Source organism: Malaclemys terrapin, chromosome 7 (genome assembly GCF_027887155.1).
Source record: "Malaclemys terrapin pileata isolate rMalTer1 chromosome 7, rMalTer1.hap1, whole genome shotgun sequence".
Lineage (NCBI taxonomy): Eukaryota > Metazoa > Chordata > Testudines > Emydidae > Malaclemys > Malaclemys terrapin.
This window is the reverse complement of record NC_071511.1, coordinates 93,306,585-93,331,253: the sequence shown is the minus strand read 5'-3', so window position 1 is coordinate 93,331,253 and position 24,669 is coordinate 93,306,585. Positions and strand designations below refer to the sequence as shown.

General features: G+C 41.9%; 1 protein-coding gene across 1 annotated transcript in view; it reads right to left on the bottom strand.

The window, feature by feature from the left end:
- The window catches only part of PTEN (phosphatase and tensin homolog), a 98,079-nt gene that overhangs the window by 11,051 nt on the left and 62,359 nt on the right, over positions 1-24,669 (bottom strand). Inside the window, exons 6-8 of the mRNA XM_054035617.1 lie at positions 23,878-24,116; positions 8,354-8,495; positions 5,726-5,892 (exon numbers count right to left, since the gene is read on the bottom strand). Of these exons, the coding sequence (XP_053891592.1) occupies positions 5,726-5,892; positions 8,354-8,495; positions 23,878-24,116 (548 nt within the window). The remainder of the gene's footprint in view (positions 1-5,725; positions 5,893-8,353; positions 8,496-23,877; positions 24,117-24,669) is intronic.

Below are 24,669 nucleotides of genomic sequence, written 5' to 3'. Positions count from 1 at the left end.
GTTGCTGACTTTTGTACCTGTTGGAGCCCTTCCAGGTTTTTTGCTTTATACCTATCTATATAAAGATAGATAGATATATAGAATTGGTTGCAACAATAAAGCTTGTGTTCACTACTGTGGCCAGCTTTGTTTCAAATAGTGTGGACAATGAAGGATGAAAGTGGGCATTTATATCATGCTATTTAGGCATCCAATAGCACAGAAGAGATAAAAAGCTGTGGACTGATTTAGTAATCAGAGCTGATGCTCTTGATAATGGAGAATGCTAGAGAGGCTACAAGTTGTTCAAAGCATTTCCCTCTTACTATCTCCTTTACCTTGCCTGGGTTCTGCTTTAGCCAACTGCTGAATTTAGCTAAGTATTGAGAAAACTGGGAGTTTGCTATCTACATCTGACATACAAGTTGCGCTGCTGGGTGTCTGCATACTGCTGGCACTTCAGCTTGTGTTGTTTCACCAGCTCTCAGTGGACTGTTGAGATCTGAATAATAAGTGGAAGATTAGTATCAGAGGGGTAGCTGTGTTAGTCTGAATCTGTAAAAAGCAACAGAGGGTCCTGTGGCACCTTTGAGACTAACAGAAGTATAGGGAGCATAAGCTTTCGTGGGTAAGAACCTCACTTCTTCAGATGCAAGTAATGGAAATCTCCAGAGGCAGGTATAAATCAGTGTGGAGATAACAAGGTCAGTTCAATCAGGGAGGGTGAGGTGCTCTGCTAGCAGTTGAGGTGTGAACACCAAGGGAGGAGAAACTGCTTCTGTAGTTGGATAGCCATTCACAGTCCTTGTTTAATCCTGATCTGATGGTGTCAAATTTGCAAATGAACTGGAGCTCAGCAGTTTCTCTTTGGAGTCTGGTCCTGAAGTTTTTTTGCTGTAAGATGGCTACCTTAACATCTGCTATTGTGTGGCCAGGGAGGTTGAAGTGTTCTCCTACAGGTTTTTGTATATTGCCATTCCTGATATCTGACTTGTGTCCATTTATCCTCTTGTGTAGTGACTGTCCAGTTTGGCCAATGTACATAGCAGAGGGGCATTGCTGGCACACGATGGCATATATAACATTGGTGGATGTTCAGGTGAATGAGCCGGTGATGTTGTAGCTGATCTGGTTAGGTCCTGTGATGGTGTTGCTGGTGTAGATATGTGGGCAGAGTTGGCATCGAGGTTTGTTGCATGGGTTGGTTCCTGAGTTAGAGTTGTTATGGTGCGGTGCGTGGTTGCTGGTGAGAATATGCTTAAGGTTGGCAGGTTGTCTGTGGGCGAGGACTGGCCTGCCTCCCCCAAGGTCTGTGAAAGTGAGGGATCATTGTCCAGGATGGGTTGTAGATCACTGATGATGCGTTGGAGAGGTTTAAGCTGAGGACTGTAGGTGATGGCCAGTGGAGTTCTGTTGGTTTCTCTTCTGGGCCTGTCTTGTAGCAGGAGGCTTCTGGGTACACGTCTGGCTCTGTTGATTTGTTTCTTTATTTCCTTGTGTGGGTATCGTAGTTTTGAGAATGCTTGGTGAAGATCTTGTAGGTGTTGGTCTCTGTCTGAGGGGTTGGAGCAGATGTGATTGTACCTCAGTGCTTGGCTGTAGACGATGGATCGTGTGGTGTGACCGGGGTGGAAGCTGGAGGCATGAAGGTAGGCGTAGCGGTCGGTGGGTTTTCAGTATAGGGTGGTGTTAATGTGGCCATCGCTTATTTGTACGGTGGTGTCTAGGAAGTGGACCTCCCGTGTAGATTGGTCCAGGCTGAGGTTGATGGTGGGGTGGAAGCTGTTGAAATCATGGTGGAATTCTTCCAGGGTCTCCTTCCCATGGGTCCAGATGATGAAGATGTCATCAATATAGCGTAGGTAGAGAAGGGGCACGAGTGGACGAGAGCTGAGGAAGCGTTGTTCCAGGTCAGCCATAAAAATGTTGGCATATTGTGGGGCCATGCGGGTGCCCATAGCAGTGCCACTGGTCTGGAGGTATATATTGTCACCAAATTTGAAATAATTGTGCGTGAGGATAAAGTGGAAGATTACTGAGTCTTATGGGACTCAGTGTTACAGAACTCTGGAAGTGAAGGAAGTGTTGCCATGACTAACAGAGTTTGGTTTCTTAGGAAGGATATGAGCCCTTTCAGGGGTCTTCTGCTAACACTGCAGTTTCTTGCAGCTGGGACAGGAGTATTCGGTAATCAGGAGTATCAAATGCCACAGATTCAGAACAAGCACAGGTGTACTTCCCTTGACCATGGAGAGAAGGTGGTTATCAAGCAAGGCAAAAAAATGCTATCTCAATACCCTTCCCTGAAGCCTTAGAGGGGATCCAGGACACTAGCAGTTAACAAGCAGTATTGAGTTTATTAGCTTCTTGATTAGCATGTTTAGGAAAGATTAAAACACTGGGAGGGTCTCTAGCATAGACTATTTTAGGTTGGTGAAAAGGAGGTTTTGATAGTCTTATTAGGAATATGAGGTGTTCCCTAATCTCTTTTTAATACCCAGGAAGGGCAGGTTTCAGAGATGGCAGCCCCAATTCCCCTCTATGGTTCCCTGACTGCCTGGGTGAATAAACCAGAATCTTGGAAGGAAAGTGCTTATTTTTAAGTTCTGCTCTTGGTTTATTTCTGGAAGCCTATGACATCATGAATGCAGGTGATTTTCTCTAAAGGGAGAGAAATCCTCTCAGTGGGAGATGCTGCAGTCTGAGAGCATGTTTCATTGGCAACGTGGCTTGTGAAATCGCAGCATAGCGCTGGAGACAGCTCTTCCAGCACTCTAAAAACACACCTCCCTGACAGGAATAGCTCCCAGCGCTGACGTACTGTCTACACTGGCACTTTACAGCGCTGAAACTTGCAGCACTCGGGGTGGGGAGGAGGGTGTTTTTCACACCCCTGAGCAAGAAAGTTGCAGCACTGTAAAGTGCCAGTGTAGACAAGCCCTGAGGTTGAGTAGATGCAGTCTGCATACAAAGCAATTCAGAGTCTGGAAAAGACCTACAGGGCCTCACTTCGCTGCCTTCATGGCAGAGGAGAAGAAACTCTTGTCTCCTACACAGCAATGGAATACCAAAACTATCTGTACCAATTTTTTTTGCCACTAATATTCAAGTTTTCTTTCTTCACTCATTCTTCTGCTCCTTAACCTCTTGGATAGGTAGGCTATCAGCAAGTTTGTAATTTGGCAGAATCTAAGGGCCTAAGTGCTAGTCTACACTGGCAACACTAAAGCGCTGCCGCAGCAGCACTTTAATGTGCCTTGTGTGGTCTCAGTGCAGACCCACCTCCACGAGGGGCGCGGCTCCCAGCGCTGGTGCACTGTCTACACTGGTGCTTTAGAGCGCTGAAACTTCCTGCGCTCAGGGGATGTTATTTCGCACAGGTATGAAATACCAAAAATAAGAATGATAGTGCTTCACACCCACTTTGCACTGGTGTTAATGGCTACACAAGGTGTAGAGCAATCAAGAAGCGGGACAAGAGTAACAGGGAACAGACCATGGTGATTTTTCCTTGCAGTGCAATGGGGAGAGGTTTTCCTGCAGATGCAGGAAGCAGTCTGACCAGGGAAGTGCGTCTTATTTCTTGGCATAGAAATTGCCAGAATAGAATTTTGTCCTCCCTGGTTCTCAGACTCAGACTTTAAGGTTAGAGGGGACCACTGTGATCCTCTAGTCTGACCTCCTGCACATTGCAGACCATAGAACCTCACCCACACACTCCTAGACCCCTAACCTCTGGCTGAATTATTTAAACCATAATTGGAGGACTTCAAGAGTTTAATTTACAGAGAATTCACCATTTGCACTAGTTTAAACCTGCAAGTGACCAGGCTGCAGAGGAGGGCAGAAAAGGGTTCTTGGTCTGTGCTGAAAAAAAGCACTGATAAGAGTGCCATGGAACCTACAAATTTAGTATTGTAATTGACTGTGCTGGAAGGAAGCACAAAAGATTAACAAGTTATCCAACAAGAATCACTAGAATCCTGAAGCAATAGCAGATGACATGCTGGACCTCGTGGGGAGCACCTTGGCTGAACAGAGGCAATATAAAAACATTCACATCAGTTTGGAAGGACAGCAATTATACCAGGGAGGAGCTGGCATGAAATGACCAGTAGGGGGCCTGGCTTACATTCAAACTTTCACCCAATTGCTCTCAAAGGTTTAAAAAAAGGAAGAGTTCCAAGCTTGTGCTAAAGAGCTAAGATTCAGGCATGAGAACTGTGTACATATAATATTATAAGATAATTTTTTAAATTAAAGTTTACATTTAAAATACATTTCTTTATACTTTAAGACTCTTCTAAGAGGAAATCACAAGATAAATCTAATAAGACAAGGATACTGCTCCTTCTTACCTCTCTTTTCTTTTTTATTTCCCATATGTCCACCTTTCTTAGACTAGTCTATACAACTGGAAGTCCCCTTGATGTTACTTTCTCCACACCTACCAGTGTGCCTTATATTCATTACTTTTTATGTTCAGAAAAGGAATTTTAAACATTTCTAGAAAATTCTGATAACTCTCTGAGCCCTGTGTAGCTTCTCCTGAACTAAGGTGCCTGGTTTAAACAGGTGAGAAATAAGAAATAGTCCCAAATAAATACAAAAGTTTAAAATTCACAACTACACCTGTACCCCGATATAACGCGACCCAATATAACACAAATTTGGATATAACCTGGTAAAGCAGTGCTCCGGGGGGGGCAGGGCTGCGCACTCCAGCGGATCAAAGCAAGTTTATATAACGCGGTTTCACCTATAATGCGGTAAGATTTTTTGGCTCCTGAGGACAGCATTATATCGGGGTAGAGGTGTATTTGCAAAACAGTAACAGAGTGAATACAGGATACATGGTGGAGTAGTACACAGGTTAACGCTTGTTCGGAATGACATGCATAATTTGTTCGTAGCTTTGCCAATTGTCAGTAATCTAGTCATCCACAAATTCAGCTGATAAAACCTTTATATCCCACCACAATGTATTGCATACACGTTATTCACAGACATCAGATGTATGCATTTGGCTATAAAATGATGGCACCTCCTTGCTTTACAATCTCTTGCATTCTTGTCTCCTAAACTACTCCAGTATTATCTTGTTTATGTTTTGTCTTAACTCAGAATTGAAGCTCCTCTGGGCAGCAAATCTTGCCCCTGTATTGTGACATTGTAATAATGGCTATTAATTAAATATAGAATTGGTTATAAAAGAGTGAAAAGCAAGTGTTCCAAGTTAATCTAAACATTACCTTTTGCCCTCAACTACTCCCTCCCCTATACAGGTCAAACAAAAAAAAACCCCAAACTTACTTTACCTCTGTCTCCTGATGAGCATAAACTAAGATCTCAGATGCCTGTTAGCACTTTAGATGCTTCTCCGTAACTTCTCTGAAAGCTAATCCACTACATACGAGTGTACAGGCATTTTTTTTTAAAAGAACAGGACTGCCTCTTTCAGTTAGGTATCCCCATAACTATGCTATTGCATGCATACCTTTCTAGCATAATTTTTACCTACCTTCCACACACATTATCCTTCTTTCAAAAGGGTTCTCAGACTAGCCAGTATTAGTTTTGTGGCAGGAGTCAGGATTTTGGCAAATAAGACGTCAGAGGCTTCAACTCTGCAGCTACCCTCGCCACTGAAAATAACTCCTAATAGACCCAAAGCCCTACAACAGAAGCACCCAGTTTCCACTTGCACTGCACCTTTACAATATTTCCCTCGATGGAGAGAACAAACCTTTTTCAACATCTTGTTCTGTTTGTGGAAGAATTCTACTTTGATATCACCGCACACCGGCAATGGTTGAGGGAATTCAAAGTACATGTATTTGTCTTCTCGTCTTGGGGGTCCTGAAGGGGATGTAAATATCTTTACCTTTAGTTGGTATACCACAAACTGAGGATCTGCATGGTAAAACACAGAAGAGTATTATTTCACAGGTAATACCTTTTAACTGTCAAAACATGGGTTAGACTCACAAAGGGTTATCATTTACAATATGTACAACAAATTTTAAAAGTATGTATTTAGAACTATCCACTGTGATATGGTAAACAAGAAAATAAACCACCACTTTTCTGAAAGATCTTTCAAATCATTAAAGCATAGAAACATTGCCTAGTAGAATCCTGTAACTCATGTCAGAATTTCAACCTATGATACCACAGTAAGAGGTTTACAAGTTTATTCTACATTCTAATTTATAATAAAATTAGGGTAAAAAGTGACCATGTAAAAATGGCAACTTCTTAATAATTTGATCCCTTTGTATATTCAAGACACGTATAGTAGTGTCTGCTTATTTTAATGACAAAAGTAAGTTTTCTACCTTTTAATCCTGTTTGCACTGCAGAGCCAAGACAGCTGTGCCAGAATAAACTGGATTCTATTCTGATTTACACGTAAACAGAACTGTTAACTAAATTCCAATTACTGTGTCAAATTGGACACTCGACAAATGTACAGACACACTGACAATGACAACAGGGCTATGATATCTGAATTAATCCGGCCCACAGAAACTTTACTGCTAGCAATGATCCATAAAACATTAGCAATTGAACTTTTAACTCAAGTTAAGTCTGTAGGGATAGAAAATTTTTTTTACTTGTAAACTAAGCATACTTGATCTAGAAATTACGGAAAGAAAAACATGAAATCCAGCAACTTTATCACAATCACTTAAGACTAGAAACACACTTTAGGTCAAATCCTATCCGTTAAGATCTAATCCAGGCTGTTCACTGGGCATCTAAGGGATTGGGGAACTTGACTGTGAAGCAACTTTGAATCTATTATTGCAGCCTCAGAATTTTAGAGTCTACAGCCAGAGCACTCTAGCTACAGGGCTGAATAGCATGACACTTGCAACTACATCTCCTCGCTCAAACCCTCACATACAGGGTCTTCAAATCCTGCCACCACCACTCTTTCTGCAGAAAAACCACATTGATCCTGCTGAGTCAGGGGCCTCAGAACTCATGGAAGGGGTGGTAATATTTAGCTCTTTATGCCTGTTGAAGTTAATATCATCACAACAGGTACAAACCGAACATACAGAGATTCAAGAAGTAGTCAATTACAGGTTTGCTACCTGAAATGCAATTTAAAACCTCATAGAAATCACACTTGTGAGGAAAACACATTATGGATTTCAATGCATTTGTCTAAGTCATTAACTCACCAGGAGTAGACATAATAGAGAAGCGTATCAAAAAGTACAGGTTTAAACTTATATGCAGATTGCTAATGTAGAAAACCATCTAAGGATAATTTAAAAACTTAGCATTAACTTTTTGTATGATGAGGCCTGAATTTTGCTGAACAGATATTTGCAAATATATCTGTGCAATCTTCACTTTACCATTTTGGTGGTTTCTCTTTTTTGTTTGCAGACAGCCTCCTCCCTTCCTGTTCCTGCAAATCAAGCTAGTTTTTAGGTATTGCTAAAAAACCTGCACTTGGTTACTTTTTTAAGTCTATGTATGTTCAGGTTGTGTATTGCAATGGCATTAAATTTCAGTACACTGCCCTTTACAGTAATTCCAATACCAAAATGATGAAAAGCAACATTTTTGTACATTAATAGAAAATGAATGCATGCTACCACGCAGTTGTTACTTTGAATTGCAGTCTCAAAGACAAAGGTGAATACAAATTTTCATTAAAGAAGAAATTGTCTGGTGACTTGAGCTGCTCTCCAATATACAGCCTATTCGCAAATCAGACAGACTTACATCCGGCTAGATATGTTACTTTATAAGCATCTGAAATAAGCCCTTCCTTCAGAAAGAAGCAAATAGACATAACATATCCAATAGAATCACATATTTTAGAGACTACTGAAGAAAAATGTCATGAGCTGGTTCAACAATCATGGGGATCTCATTGCATTTGAGAGTCTATGTACCATTCACAGAACCAAAACTTTATTTTTCAGCAGTAAGTATTTCAGTAATGTTGCGGTGTTTTAAATTGACTTTTGTAGAACCAAACCAATGCACTTTTAACATCTCAACAACTTTAAATGTTTCCCAATTTAACGTTTAATGAAACAGCACCTGTTTGTAAGGTGGTGTAAAACAAATCCCACACAGACTACCTGGAACTCTTGCAAGGATGAAGGAGTGCATAGCCCCCCCATCCTGCCAGGATTTGAACCTAACAGATTCCAAGACTCTAAACAAAAGTTCTTTATACTGCTAAGACATCCTACTGCTTAAAAAGGTAACTTGGCCCTGCTATGTAATGGCATTAGTATGTTGCCTCAATCACAAGGAGCTACATAAGTTAACTATACACAAATTCAAATACCTATACATTTTAGCAGATAAGATCCATTAATATGGAGTAAATGGTACTTACTGCAAGTTCCGCCACTGAACATTGGAATTGTTTCAAACATCATCTTATGAAACAGCAGTGCCACTGGTCTATAATCCAGGTGATTCTTTAACAGGTAACTATAGTAATACACATAGCGTCTCTGACTGGGAATAGTTACTCCCTAAATAAAGAGAAACCAAACTTCAAAAACAATCCAAACCATTAATTAGTGTTCACATTAATTGGCTCCTGCCTGTTAATAATTCAAGTCAAGCTAATAAAATCAGTTAAGTATAAAGTCATAGTGGACACAAGTTCAACATTTATGCATCTTACTGGTAATATCTTCACTGCTGGAAATCAAGGGCTGGAAAAAGTTACCCAAACCCATTAGTGGAAAGACTAAATGCACTAGCCAAGGGGAAAAATTGCCTCCAAACTAATTTCCTGGTTGGGGGTCGGGGGAAGGAGAGGTGAAGGCGCCCTCTATAAATTTTTTTCCTCAGAAAATATCCTGGCTTATTCATTTTTGGTATTTTCAGAACAAAATTAGTGGCAAAACATGGTCAATATTTTCCCTATAGAATTATACAGTTCAAAACAATCTACAATGTAGTATGTAACTTACAGTATATGGATTGAGACAGAAGTAGTACATATTAATATTCACATTCCAATAAGAGAAAACTAGCTATAATTTTTTTCAGAAAGGTCTTTTGCATGTATATACATGTCCACAAACATTTTGGTCTCAGTAACTAGTTTGAAGCCGAACATGTTAATTTACGAAACATCTCAACTCTGAAGACGCATGCAGCATTTGGCCTGAAAGAAGGATTATCAACCTTCTGTTGACGGCATCTGACTCAGATGATGAAAATGAACGTGTCGGTCTATGTTTGACAGCCCTACTTTTTGCCTTTATAAAAATGCTGCAAAAATAAGGCCTTTTACAACTCCAAATGTTTCTATACTACATACAATAGATTTTTCCCCCCTATGGTACCTGTACAATGGATGTTTGCAAGTAGTTGTCATGGACAACTCAGTCTGATGACAAGGTTTTGACTTCAGGCATCACCTCAACAGCTGCTTTATCAGATCCATTTCTTAAAGAAGCTTTTAAATATTTTCCTAATACAAGACTGGACTTTGTTTAAATTCAGAAACATAACCCTTAGCCTAAAAATGACTAACATGCAGCTTGGCAGAGCTTCAGAAGGGGGGAGGCTACACAGAAAAACAGATAGGAAAAAGTTTCCTCTTCTACTTATATCATCTCCACTCTGGAACACACACTTTGTACAGGAATCTCTCCAATCCTTACCAAGACAGCTAACATTGAGACCAGACCGAGGAAGAAGTAGTTATATGGTAATAGTTGATACTCTGAACGCTGTATCAACTTAGGCACAAATATACTTCAAGTACAGTAACTCCTCACATAACTCCCCACATGTTCCTGAAAAATGCGACTTTAAGCGAAACAATGTTAAGTGAATCCAATTTCCCCATAAGAATGTTAATGGGGGGGTGGGGGTGGTGTTAGGTTCCAAGGAAATTCTTTTCATCAGACAAAAAACTATGTATTATATAGATATATACACAGTATAAATTTTAAACAAACAATTTAATACTGTTCACAGCTATGATGATTGTGAAGCTTGGTTGAGGTGGTGAGGTTAGAGGGTGGAAGAGGGAGGGACATTTCCCAGAGAATGCCTTGCTCCTAAATGATGAACTAGCACTTGGCTGAGCCCTCAAAGGTTAACAATTGTTGTTAATGTAGCCTCTCACACAAGGCAGCAAGAACAGGAGGGAGGAGAGACAGCATAGCAGAGACAGACACACACCTTGTGTGTGGGGGAGAGAGATGCACACTGCCCCTTTAAGTAAGCTAACCTACTCTTAAGTGCATTGTCTTTTTAAGTGGATCAGGAAGTTGAGACAGCAGCTGCTGCCCCAAGCTCTCTGTCTCTCTCTGTCTGTGTCCCCCCCTGCACTACATGGAGAAGGGGTAAGCAGGGTGCAAGAACAGGGGGGAAGGGGACACCCTGATATTAGTCCCCTCCCTTTCCCCACTGCACAACAAGCAGGAGTCTCTAGAAGCAGCTCCAAAGCAGAAGGCAGGAGCAGGGCCGCCCAGAGGATTCAGGGAGTCTGGGGTCTTCGGCGGTGGGGGTCCCCGCCGCCGAATTGCCGCCGAAGACCCGGCGCTTTGGCGGCGGGTCCCGGGGCAGGAGGACCCCCCACCGCAGGTCTTCAGGGCACTTCGGCGGTGGGTCCCAGATCTGAAGGACCCCCCCGCCGCCAAATTGCCACTGAAGACCCGGAGCGAAAGAAGAACCGCGCTCCGGGGGCCCGAAAAACTCTCATGTGGGGCCCCTGCAGGGCCCGGGGCAAATTGCCCCACTTGCCCCCTCCCCTCCCCCGGGGCGACCCTGGGCAGGAGCAGCACGTGGCAGTGGGAGGAGGGACAGCTGAACTGCCAACAATTGATAGCCTGCTGGGCAGCTGCAGCACGGGGAACTTAGGGGAGCAGGGAGCTGATCGGGGGCTGCCGGTCCACCCTGGTTCCAAGCCCCCACAAGCTAGCTGCAACGGGCTGCTCTTCCTGCAAGCAGTAGACAAAGCAGGCGGCTGCCAAACGACGTTAGAAGGGAGCATTGCACAACTTTAAAAGAGCACGTTCCCTAACTGATCAGTAACGTAACAACGTTAACTGGGACAACTAAGTGAGGAGTTACTGTAGATGGTGAACCACCAGTCTTGCCAAGTGGTAGCTTGGCACATCTTGGAAACAAAGACCAATTTTTTTTCAGCCCAGGCAGCAATTATGCCTCAAATCAACAAGGCTCTTATTCTCAAAGGAAAGGGTCTTTATGCCTCAAGTCCTAACTTACTGATAGGTACACTAAACTAAAGTGGAATATCAATTTTTTTTTTTTTTTTTGGCCTTCCTGAGGACCTTAAAGCAGAAAGGGAAAAAAGCAGAGATTTGCTTAAGTGGTATAGAAAAAAAAATACTTGAGACTTTTAATCAAGTCCATGGAATGTCTGCTTATCCTTATTAAAGAAAGAGTTATGACAGAAAAAAGGAGAAATCTATTAGGGTGGATTAATTATAATCCTGATTTTAATTGGCAAACAGGGAAACCTTGATTTAAATAGATTTTGATTTTGTTTTGCATTTGTATTTGAGTTATTTTCCTAAAGAAAGCTTGATAACCATTACAATACATTGATTTGCAACTAAATAGAGATTTTGCACTAAATTTAGTGTTTCTGTTTGCTAACCAAGAGGACATGCTATATCTATGCAGTTAAGCAATTAAAGTAAAAATTAAGACTCTGAATAAATTGGGGTTATTTGGTTAGAAACTGGTAAATGAAGCATTTCTTATTTACTATTTTTATTTGTGTTTTTTGTTAAGCTCTATTTGGATAGAAATTAAAATTCAATTAAAATGTACAAAAAGTTCATTTTTTATTAATTAAATGAAATTACCTTTATGTGCTGGATACATTAGAAAAGTGTTTATCAAAAATGTGTTTTGCATTTAAAACTAACAATTATTAAACAAAAGAATCTGTAGTGAATTAATTTAACAGTTTCTGGTCACTGCGCCTTTCAAAAATTTTAGAACTATTAGATCTTCTCTCACACCTGGTTTTTATTCAGAGACTAGAAGAGGAAAACAAACTTTCCTGCCTTTTCAACACCCAAATGGTTTCTTAACTTTTACAGAACTAGTCAGCGAGCTGAACTAGTTGAATAAACTAAAATAAAGAAAATATTCGTTTTGCACCTGCAGATGAGGCTACTGATGTCAAAAAGCTGGTTTAGCACTTCAACAATCCCTGGTACCAGGTTCTTAGCTAGTGACTTCCACCAGTGCAGTGGTTTGACTTTCTTTAAAGGTTGGCAGCAAATATATACAAAATAATTTTTAATTAATTCAAATGATTAACAAATTACAATAAATCCAGGCCTTAACATAGGTTGTCATTTCAAATTTAATTATAAATAGGTTAGTTTTAATAAAAAATCCAATTTAAATTTTAAAATTTGATTTAAAAAAATATATTTTTTCCACCTTGATATCTATATCGTTCCTTAGAGAAGCTGGTGTTTTCCCAATAGACTAGTTTATTGTATGGATGCTAGGCAAGTGTATGTCCACAGAAGTAGATCTACTGAAACGTGTACCAGAGTTTTGAATTCACTGATATGGTCTTTCTACACCAGTACCAGAAGACAAAACAAACAGATTTGAACGCAAAGATCCAACGCTGCAAAATATTGATATGGAGCATTTCTGCCTGGATGGTATTCCTGAGCTGACTCTAAAATGTGCTGATGCTCCTTACCCCTTTACTTTTGCACCATAAAATGGACAGTATGTCATGAAAAGCAAAACCCGCAAGTTTATTCCAACACTGTCTCTCTAGTAGATTCTTCACTGGGGTAGCACGACCAACATCAAAAGCTACAAGCATTGCCAGATTTAACACAGGATATCACCCAAAGATTGAGTACAATATGTTAATCAGAACATAATTCGTACCCATTGATCTATTCAGACAGAACTATGTTTAACAATTGTGACGTCAACTCCACTGGCTCAAGGAGCCGTTCCTCCAAAGACAGGAACATCAAAATGTGGACAGATGTTAAAAAGGGCCCTTGAATGAAACATCCCAAACTATAAACACTGTCATCGTTGCTTCCATCTGGGACCAAGTCTGCACCTACTAGTAGTGCCATAGCTACTATTAGACCCACCTCTGAGAAGGCACTAGATGTGGATGCCAGTGCCTCTCTTTATGGGAACATGCAGGAAAGTTCCCTGGCTTCACTGTCACAATGATGCTTTAATGTCCATCTTAAAATCGCTATGTGCAATAAAGCCAGGCATTCCCAGATCAACCACTGGTTGAAGCATTCCAGATCTCTTTGTAATTACAATAAGGAGGAAGTAGATCTCCTGAAATAATTATTGACTCTGAAAAATATTGTTTGTATGAATACATTTTTTATGCTGAATTTTAGAAAGCATTATATTCTGGTATCCTAGGTCCAAGAGTAGAGGATACATGATAAATCCCTTTTCCAGGGTGTCAAACATACAGCTAAGAGTAGCATAAAATTCCTCCTGGGTAGCTGTACTGAATCTTTACCTGTAAGGGGTAAGAAGCTCAAATAACCTAGTTGGCACTGATCAAAAGGGCCAATGAGGAAAAGAAGATACTTTCAAATCTGGAGGGGAGTGGGAAGGCATGGGGGGGGGGGGGGGGGGGGTTGATGCTCTCTTTGGACGGGGAGAGAGACCAGGGCAGGAAAAAACATCTCCTAAAAACATACCTGAAATGAGCATCTAAGATTACAAAAATTGTAAGTAAAGCAAGGAAATGAGTTATTTTTTTGGTTTAGCTTGTGAATTTTCCCTATGCTAAGAGGTAGTTTTATTCCTGTTTTTTGTAACTGTGGTGTGATTCTTTTACTATTTTCTTTATTATAAAGTTCTTCTTTTGAGAACCTGATTTTTAGTGTCCTAAAAACCAAAGGGTTTGGTACCTATTGGTTGGTATATTATTCTCAAGCCTCCCCAGGAAAGGGGGTGAAGGGCCTTGTGGGAATATTTTGGGGAAATAGGGACTTCAAGTGGTCCGTTTCCTGAATTTTTGTCTAGATTACTTGGTGGTGGCAGCAAAACCGTCCAAGGACAGGGAAAGGATGTATGCCTTGGGGAAGTTTTTAACCTAAGCTGCTGGAAATAAGTTTATCATAGAGTATCAGGATTGGAGGAGACCTCAGGAGGTCATCTAGTCCAAATCCCTGCTCAAAGCAGGACCAATCCCCAACTAAATCATCCCAGCCAGGACTTTGTCAAGCCTGATCTTAAAAAACTCTAAGGAAGGAGATTCCACCACCTCCCTAGGTAACTCATTCCAGTGCTTCACCACCCTCCTAGTAAAAAAGTTTTTCCCTAATATCCAACTTAAACCTCCCCCACTGCAACTTGAGACCCTTACTTAGGGGATTTTTCAAGTGGGTCTCCACATGTGTACCCCAGAGTTCAAAGTGGGGTGGGAACCCTGACACAAGGGAACAGAACTAATGTGCTATCTTCTATCCACTACTTCAAACACTCAGTTCTAATCTTTTGTCTGTCCATATTTTTGGGGGGAAGTTAAACTTTGACTTCAAGGCGGAAAGGGCCTGATGGCCTGTATTTCTGGCATCAAGTTTTCTTTAGTGGGCTTAGATACATTCTACTGTCTCTGGAGCCAAAGTATCTAACAACAAAGTTCTGCTGCAGATAACTGACAGAATCTGAAATGGCTCCTGCCAGACGCAGCACCTTCCCTGTCCTCCCATTATTTTGGCCAAGAGTAGGACAGATATGTTTCCTTTGTGTAGGAAATTCAAGAGTAGCCTCAGCTTCTCTTACTCATCTGGTGCTGGTGGGAAACTTCTTCCATATAGACATACTGGAAAAGTGAGCCATAAAAATATTGGCGGCTATACTCTTCAATTAGTAATACTTCCTCTTGCAATTGGATTCATACTTCCTGTCTACATTGTCTTTAAGTGCCACAAGACCCTTGAGAGAATTAATTTGCCTTGCTTGTTAACGTCAAAACTCTTCCTAGTTACTGTCCCTTGGGATTTGAACCACTAAGCAGGCTATATGCATATTGTGGGCTGCTTTGGGCAGAGAATTTAGAATCAAATGAAAGCCAATTTTTGGTTTTTGCCCCAAAAGAAAAAGGCAGTTGGTTGTCTTGGGCCAGAGTTTGTTCTTTTGAGCCATATTGTACTTCCAACTCACTAAGTCAATTAGGATTTTAATTTATCAGGAACTATAAATCTTCAAACAGCACTTGAAATACAACATTAAGATATACAATGGACATATAGGGAAGTACAAAAGCTCTTGGAAACTTAATTTTAAAATGATACTTGTCTATAAACAGCATTCCTAAAGTTAATTACTTCGTGCATATTATCCTTCAACCAAATAATCAGGTCCAAGTGGAGGGGACACAGCAGATCTTAGAGAACAGAGACTGTTTATCATCATCAACATGATATTTAGGAATTTACAATGAGACTTTAAACAAAGGGTCAGAGCCCTATTTAAAGATATAGGGTTTTCATAAGAACATCTATAAGTATTTATGGCTCAAGTCACATCTGAGGACCTCACTTTTTACCCTAAAAACCATCCTTGAGGTAGATAAACAGACACCGGGATCTTAAGGACTGACTCAAGATCTACAGGCAAGAATATTTAGATAACACATCAGAACAAAATACCATTGTAATCAATACAAAATATCTAGCAAGTGTTTTTTTTTTTTTCCTAACTAGAACTTCCATAGGGATTTCATCATTACTCTCCTTCAAAAGAAAACACTGAACCATAGCTTGTTCCAATAATATGTAGATATCACCTTCCTACTGTACAATGCTTAATCATGCATACTGTACGATGACAGCTACTACATTCAGCATCTATCCATTTGACTATTAATGGAGATTAATATAACCTACTGAAGATTCACATTTTTCATACTGTTTGCAGATAATCTCAGTCAGATATCTATTCCACAGATATTTGTTAGTTACCTTTGCCAGTTTTTGCTGGAACAGTCAGTACTCTGTTTAGATATCTGATCTCATTCAATTGTGACCATTCTGAAGTATCATTTCAGAATACAAGTCATTCTCATCTTCCCATTCAGAAAGACCTATATTATACCATTAATTCTGCTCTCCAAATGCCTATGGTTAAATTATTGTTTGTCTATTTGTGAAGTAAGACCAATGTGTGTGGCGGGGGGAGGAGAGAGAGAGAGAGAATCTAATATTCGTTGATTTGTTAATCTTCTTTATAGTTATGGAGCGAAATTTAAGCTGGAATCACAGTAACTGATGTTGGGGTTTGCTGAGAAAGGACTAGATTTGGTCGTTATCATTACAGAGACATGGGAGAAGGGTCAAAATCTGGGGGGAGCATGGGCAGTTATAGCAGGAATAAGGAAGAGAAGAGAAAATATGGGGGGAAATCAAATCAGTATCTTAGATGTCTGTATACTAATGTGAGAAGTATGGGGAAAAGCAGTAGAAGAGGAAGTTACTCACCTGTGCAGTAACTCACGTTCTTCAAGATGAGTGTCCCTGTGGGTACTCCACTCCAGGTGTTGGTGCACGCCGTGCCCTCGCTCGGATATTTTTACAGCAGTACTCACGCGGTGCCTGCTTCAATAAAATGTGAAGCCTGGCTCCTCAGTTCCTTCTCTCCAATGGAGACCACTCCAAACGCTGAAGTAGAGGGGTGGAGGGTGGATAGCGGCGCACCCACAGGGACACATCTCAAAGAACGTAACCTCCTCTTCTTCTTAGAGAGATGTCCCTGTGGGTGCTCCACTCCAGGTGCCTGAAAAGCAGTATCCAAGTTCTCCTACATGTCTGGCAGATGTAATGGCAACTAAAAATGCAGTTTTCATGGATAGATGTAGGAGGGAGCATGTTTCAAGCAACTCACATGGATGGTGCATCAAGCAAGTGAGGACCAAGTTTAGGCCCCAGGGTTGAGTGGGTGGTCTAATGTCCAGGTATAGGATCTGGAGGCCCTTGAGGGCAGGCGAAGATGATAGAGTCTCCGGTCTTACTGTGAAATGCCATAATTGCTGCTAGATGGACCTTTATGGGGCTAAAGGAGACCCCAGATTATCTTTTAGAAATTAAACTGTCTAGTATAGTGAAAGACGGGTGGAAGCAGGAGCGGTTTGCTTGGAGATGGGTGGTACGTGTGGATTGTGTTCTGCTATGTAACAGTACTCTTTGTACCTCTTCAGAGCAGTTTAGTTCCTCATTAGAGAGCCCTTGAGGAGCCAAGCTTTCAGGCGCAGCATCATTACGTTGGGGTGGTTGACCTGTGTTGTAATAAATACGTTCGTGGTGTGGGGGGGGGGCTAGAGAGTGGAATTGGCAGGCAAACTGACATCCTCATTAAAAATGGGTACCATGCCTATCTGGGCTACGTAGGGGCTATTAGTATTACCTTGGCCCTCTCTGCTCATATTTTTTGTAATACCCTGTGAAGCAGCGCTATTGGGGGGAATGCGTATAAGAAATTGTCGCTCCATTTTATGATGAATGCATCTCCCATTGAATGCTTTCCTAGGCCCGCTCTGGAACAGAATTTAGGGCATTTTTTGTTGGCTGCGATGGCAAAAAGATCCAGTCGCAGGTAGCCCCATATTTTGAATACATTGTGTAGAATGGCATCATTCATCTCCCATTTGTGATCTAGGGGAAAAGGTCTGCTAAGCTCGTCCGCAGTGGTGTTTCATGAACCAAGTAGGTAGGAGGCTGAAATTTGGATATCGTGATGGAGGCACCAATTCCAAAGTTTCATAGCCTCCATGAGGAGTGAGTGAGATCGAGCTCCTCCTGGTTTGTTTATATAAAACATGCAGGCGACGTTGTTGGTCATGATCCTGATATGTTGGTTCTGGTTGTGGGAGAGAAATTGGGGGCAGGCATTGTGGGCCACTCGAAGGCACCGCATGTAGAGGCATGCATTCTTGAACATGGAAGTGCAAGAGGCCATATGGCCAAGAAGTTGCAGACAGTCCCGGACAGTGACCTGCAGGCTGTTTTGTAACTTGGCGATAAGATTCTTTATGGTGTTGAATCTGTCGGATGGGAGAGATGGAATCAAGCTGAGTGCCTATGAACTCTAGCCATTGAGCAGGAGTTAATGTGGATTAGTTTGTGTTTATTTGTAGGTCCAGACCCTGGAAGCAGTCGATGGTCATCTGCATGGCTTGAATGGACTCCCCAAGAGTCTGTGCCTTGAGCAGGCAACCATCCAGGTAAGGAAAAATTATGACTAATTCTTTCTGTAGGTGCACCACTGCCACCATGAGAATCTTGGAAAAGATGCAAGGTGCTGTTGAGAGGCCAAAGGGCAGAATCCAGTATTGGTAGTGATTTGAGCCCATAACAAATCTGAGAAAATGCCTGTGGGCAGGGTGTATAGTTACATGAAAATAAGCATTGTACAGGTTGGGAGCTGAAAACCAATATCCCTGCTCCAGGGCTGGAATTACAGTTGTGAGGGTAACCACTTCGAATTTTTGCTTTTTGATTAACTTATTGAGTCGCCTGAGGTCGAGGATGGGACGCCATCCCCCACTTTTCTGTCAAAAAGTAGCGGGAATAAAAACCTCTTGCCCCTGTGCTGATCGGGCAACCATCAGGACTGCTCCTATTTGTACAAGATGTTGCACCTCTTGGTGGAGCAAGTTGTCATGAGAGGAGTCCCTGAAGAGGGATGGGATGGGGGGGACGGGGGGGGGGGGGAAGGTAGAGGGTATGGACAGGAAGGTGATGGAAAAGCCCAATCAGATGACCTCTAGGGCCCATCTGTCCATAGTGCGGACTTGCCAGTTGTGGCAGAATGGGAGTAAACGGTGACCAAAAAGTTGGATGGGAAGTATAAGCGCTACAGTGGGTGGGGGCTTTTCTATATCCTTGACCAAGGCTTCAAATTTGCTTATTAGGTGGAGAGAGTTGGGATGATGCCAGTGTTATGAGGCGTCGTAGTTGATGCCTGGGTCTCTGGCAGTGTTGCTGCTCGTGGTCGTATGGCCTCTGTTGTTGTTGTTGTTGTTATGTGTAGGCCGGGTGTGACAGAGTAGGGAGTGGGGAGGATTGACCTGGGAATGTTGCGTGGGAATTTTACTGAGACCACCTGCATTGGTGATGGGATATCAGGGTGTGACTTCACTTGAGGAATGATACCTGTGCATGTAACCTGAGCCAGGAAGGGGCTGGGGCCAGGTGACACCTTCTGCCTGGAAACTGGAGGAAGAGCCGAGGGATGTGGCTGGTTGAGACTGTGGAAGCAGGTTTCAGTTTGGATCTGGCTAGGAAAACGGAGGGAGACCCAGGGCCAGGGTCTAGGCTCCCTGTCCCCCAAGCTGGACCTGACTGAGGGGGTCATTGACTGTACCTACAAGCTCTGTTTTGGACTATGTTCTTGTCGTCTAATAAACCTTCTGTTTTACTGGCTGGCTCAGAGTCACGGTGAATCGCAGGAAGTGGGGGGTGCAGGGCCCTGACTCCCACACACTCGTGGGCATTGGAAAGGCTGATACCTGTGTTGTCTTCTTCTAGTTGCCGGGGTACGAATACCAAGGGATCCAAGCATATCTGTGTAGAACCTTGTTGGTTTTTGCTGCAAATAACTTCTCACCATCGAAGGGGAGATCCTCCATGGTGTTTTGTATCTCGCATGGGAAAGGAGAGATAAACCATGAAGCCCAGCGCATCACTACGGCCGTCATGGTGGATCTGGAAGTGGTGTCTGCGGCATCAAGGGCAGCCTGCAATGCCATGTGGGAAATAATCTGTCCTTCAGAGACTATTCCTTTGAATTGTTGTCTCTTGTCCTCTGGGTCATTAATAAAGTCCATGAGTTTCCCGTAATTTCTGTGATCATATTTGGCCAATAGGGTCGCGTAGTTTGCCACTCTAAATTGTAGCATGGATGATGCATAAACTTTGCGGCCAAGTAGGTCCATTCTTTTGCTGTCCTTGTCAGAGGGAGTGGACCGGAAATGCTGCTGTTTGTTCTTTCGGTTGGCTGCTTCTATCACCAGTGAATTTGGTGCTGGGTGCATGAAAAGGAATTCTGAGCCCCTGGACGATACATAGTATTTCCGGTCTGCCCTTTTGTAGGTAGGGGGTATGGTGGCTGGGGTTTGCCAGATATTCTTGGCAGGGTCCATAATGGCTCCATTAATAGGTAGGGGGATCTTGGAGGAGATCGAAGGCTGTAATATGTTGGTCAGCTCATGCTGAGTCCCCGACACCTCCACCAGAGTGATCTTGAGCTCATTCGCCACTCTTTTGAAGACGTCCTGAAAATGAGTAAAATCATCTGTTTTTGCTGGGGGTGGGGACATTATAGTCTCTTCTGGTGAGGTGAATGAATTATTATTATTATTTGGGGAGGCTTCAGGTGCCTCCTCGTTTGCATGCACTGTTGCAGGTTGCTCCTGTCCGTCCATCTCAGAAGCGTGAACAGGTACAAGAGGAGATCTAATGTCACCTCTGCATGGGCTGTACCAGCTAACGTGGTGCCTGGTGTAGGACCCGCATGGGTTCTAATAATGCCATTGTCCAGGGAAGGGCATGGGTGGTCCCATCCATGGGTGTCCATAACAGGGTGGTAAGTCCCTGGAATAGGAGGACCTTGGTCTCCATGGTCCCATGCTAGTAGGAATGTGAAGAGGGGAGAAATAGTATGGTGAATAAACTCCCTCCATTTTGTTGTCCCCATCACTAGAAAAGTGAGAGGGAATAGGGGATAGCTATTGGTGCCGTGACGACTGTGCAGGTGAGAGATCAGTACCAAATAATGGAGAATCTGGCGTTGGCAAGATTAGCAAATCACTGGAATGAATTCGGCGGGTGAGGCAAGCACCATGCATGTGTGGCCCATGCAAATACTGCTGTAAAAATCTGAGCGAAGGTACAGGGGCACACCAACACCTGGAGTGGAGCACCCACAGGGACATCTCTCGAAGAAGAACTAGAAATGCTAGTTAATAAATACAACTATGAAAGCTGGCATTGAAGACTTGGTGGGATAATACACGACTGGAATATTGGTATAGAAGGGCACAGCTAGATCAGGAAGAACAGGCAGGGAAAAAAGGGAGGTGGTGTTGCCTAGTATATAAAAAAATGTATACAGTTGGACTGAGGCTGAGATGGAATTAGGAGACAGACTTGTTAAAAGTCTCTGGGTAAGGATAAGAGGGGTAAAAAAAAAAAAACAAGGGTGATGTCATGGTACGGGTCTACTCCAGACTTCCTAACAAGAAAAAGGAGGTGGATGAGGCTTTTTACAAGCTAACAAAATCATCCAAAGCACAGGACGATGTCCCCCATCACTATCAACTACCCAGAATTTTTTTTTTTTTTGGGGGGGGGGGGGGGGTGGGAGGGAGGGGAAGAGGGTTGAAACCCAGCAGGGCACAGATCATCAAACCAGTCTTGGAATGTATTGGAGACCATTTTTTATTCAGATGGTGAAGAAAGCCACTAGGGAAGAGGCTGTTCCAGATTTGATTTTGACTAATAGGGAAGAACTGGTTGAGAATTTGAAAGTGGAAGGCAGCTTAGGTGAAAGTAATCATGAAATTATGAGTTCATGATTCTAAGGAATGGTAGGAGGGAAAACAGCACAATAAAGAAAATGGATTTCAATATGGCAGACTTTAGCAAACTCAAGGAGTGCGTAGGTAAGATCCCTTCAGAAGCAAGCCTAAGAGAAAAAACAGTTCAAGAGAGTTGGCAGTTTTTCCAAAGAAACATTATTAAGGGCACAAGAGCAACCTATCCCACTGCATAGGAAAGCTAGGCAGTATGAAACTACTGGGGCTTAACCGGGAGATCTTCAATTATATGAAACTCAAAATTTAAGAATCCTACAAAAAGTGGAAACTAGGTCAAATTACAAAGGATGAATAAACACAAATAACACGAGTATGTAGGAACAAAATTAAAAAGGCCAAGGCACAAAATGAGATTAAACTAGCTAGAGACATAAAGAGAACTAGAAAACATTCTACAAATACATTAGACGCAAGAGGAAGACCAAGGACAGGGTAGGCCAATTACTCAAATGTGGGGGAGGGGCGAGGGGAGGAGGCAGAGAGAATAACAGAAAATGTGGAAAATGGCAAAAGTGCTAAATGACTTTTTTGTTTCAGTTTTCACCAAAACGTTTAGTAACAATTGGACATCTAACTTAATGAATGCCACTGAAAATGAGGTAGGACCAGAGGTTAAAATAGGGAAAGAAGTTAAAAATTACTTCGACAAGCTAGATGTTTTCAAGTCACCAGAACCTGATGAAATACATCCTAGAATACTCAAGGAGCTAACTGAGGATATATCTGAGCCAGCAGCGATTATCTTCGAAAACTCCTGGAAGATGGGTGAGATTCCAGAGGACTAGAAAGGGGAAAATATAGTGCCAATCTATAAAAGGGGAATAAGTACAACCCGGGGAATTAGACCAGTCAGCTTAACTTCAGTACCCAGAAAGATAATGGAGCAATCAATTTGCAGACACCTAGAAGATAAGGTGATAAGTAACAGTCAGCATGGATTTATCAAGAACAAATCATGTTAAACCAACCTAAGCAGCTTTCTTTGACAGGGTAACAAGTCTTGTGGATAAGTAAAAGTAGTATGTGTGATATATCTTGACTTTAGTAAGGCTTTTGATACGGTCTCAATAAAATTCTCATAAACAAACTAGGGAAATACAACTTAGATGGAGCTACTATAAGATGAGTGCACAACTGGTTGAAAAACAGTTCCAGGAGTGTAGTTATCAGTGGTTTCCCAGACAAGCTGGAAGGGCATATCAAGTGGGGTTCCCACAGGGATTAGTTCTGTGTCCGGTTCTGTTCAATATCTTCGTCAATGATTTAGATAATGGCATATAGAGTACACTTATAAAGTTTGCAGATATCAAGCTGGGAGGTGTTGCAAGTGTTTTAGAGGATAGGATTAAAATTCAAAATGATCTACATACTCGTGGTCTACATACATCAACTCCAGTCCTTTCCAGAGTAGATGTATGAACTGCTGTAACACTACAGACGAAATTGGGAGAGAGGAGGGAGACTGATGATCTGAATTTGAAAGACAGACCCCAATGTAGCTGGAAATTATTTTGACTAGGATGCAGAAATGAGGGAAAAAAAATATTCTGAAGTCCTGAGACACTAGAGATTACTATCAGCAAGCTGTAGCCACAGCATGTCAACAAAGACCTGCCTGTGCCAGACAGCTTTATGCCGGGCTGCCACTAAGTCTACTAGCAAGGAGTTAAAGGCCATGAAAGCCTTCTACCATTCTCAGTTCAAGGAGTGAGAGATTCCTCTCATTGAGAGGCTGGTATAGGGACTGAAAAGGTAATGCTCTCAATGAGGCAGGCTATAAACAGATGCTGATGGTAGCTTCTGCCTTGGCCAATTACCCTGAAAGTTTCATCCCTACAGAACAGAAGCCAAGTAAATAAAGGAATAAAGGAAATGGAGGAACTGGACAGCTCATCCACTAAAGGGACCAAACTAGAATAGTCCTATCTTTCAATTGGTTGAAGCTGATGCCTGTATAGCTGAATGGGAAAATTCACCATCCATCACCAACTTGATGTAATATGATGCAAAACACACTTTGAAGAGGTGGTCTGATATTCTTATGGCTAGCATAAACATTCAGAATCTTCTTGGACATAACAGAAACAAGGAAGAGACAACTTCAGCATTTTGCTTTCAATAGAATCTTAGTATCAAGAACACTAATGGTGTCGTTTCTTTAAACCGAAAGTTAAACTAATAAGTCAAAACACAATCATACCTTCTGTTGGAGCCTATCCCAACGGAATTGATCTTAATTAGAAAAAGTACCAAGGAATGGGTGACAAGGTGGAAAAAAGCAGAGTACAATAACTCACCTTCTTGTCTCTGGTCCTTACTTCCCCATAAAAATCTAGAGCTTCTTGAGCCTTTAAAAACTTGCCTCGATGCAACAAATATGCACAAATCATTACACCAGTTCGTCCCTTTCCAGCTTTACAGTGAATTGCCGCAACATGATTGTCATCTTCACTCAGCCATTGGTCAAGATCTTCACAAAAAGGTTTGATAAGCTCTAGCTGTGGTGGGTTATGGTCTTCAAAAGGATACTGTGCAACTGTGATAGGAAGATAAGATTTACAATGAAGTCTCAAATTTAATGCATTTTAACTAGTTTAACCAGAGAGGTTAACGTTACAAAATGCATATCATGCAATTAACAGTCTAAAGAGGTAACTGAATAGGTTAAGTGGTCTGACACAAGTACCGTAATGATCGATTCCAGAAAGGTGGTGTACAAGATGTGGAGCACATGCCAATAGCTTGGCCCCTCAAATTTCAGCAAATTCCCAATTATACATACTCTTAATGTCTTTCTCAATAGAGCAATTTTGCTCGTATCTGACAATGTATCTTATAACAATCCATCATCCCAGAAGTGGTCTTATACCAGAACCTATTATTACAAGAATATAGGGTTAAGCCAGGCCCACTGATCAAATGAGGCAAATCTGCTGAAGAGTTCTGAGATTACAGTTTACCCTATTCCAGGGACTGGACTGGTCATGTCCACATAATTAGTTCCAAGAGGCTCTAAAACACGTGTAATAATACGTAATCATAACTGCTAATTGTAAACAAACCAAAAAAACACACACCCAGGCTCTTGT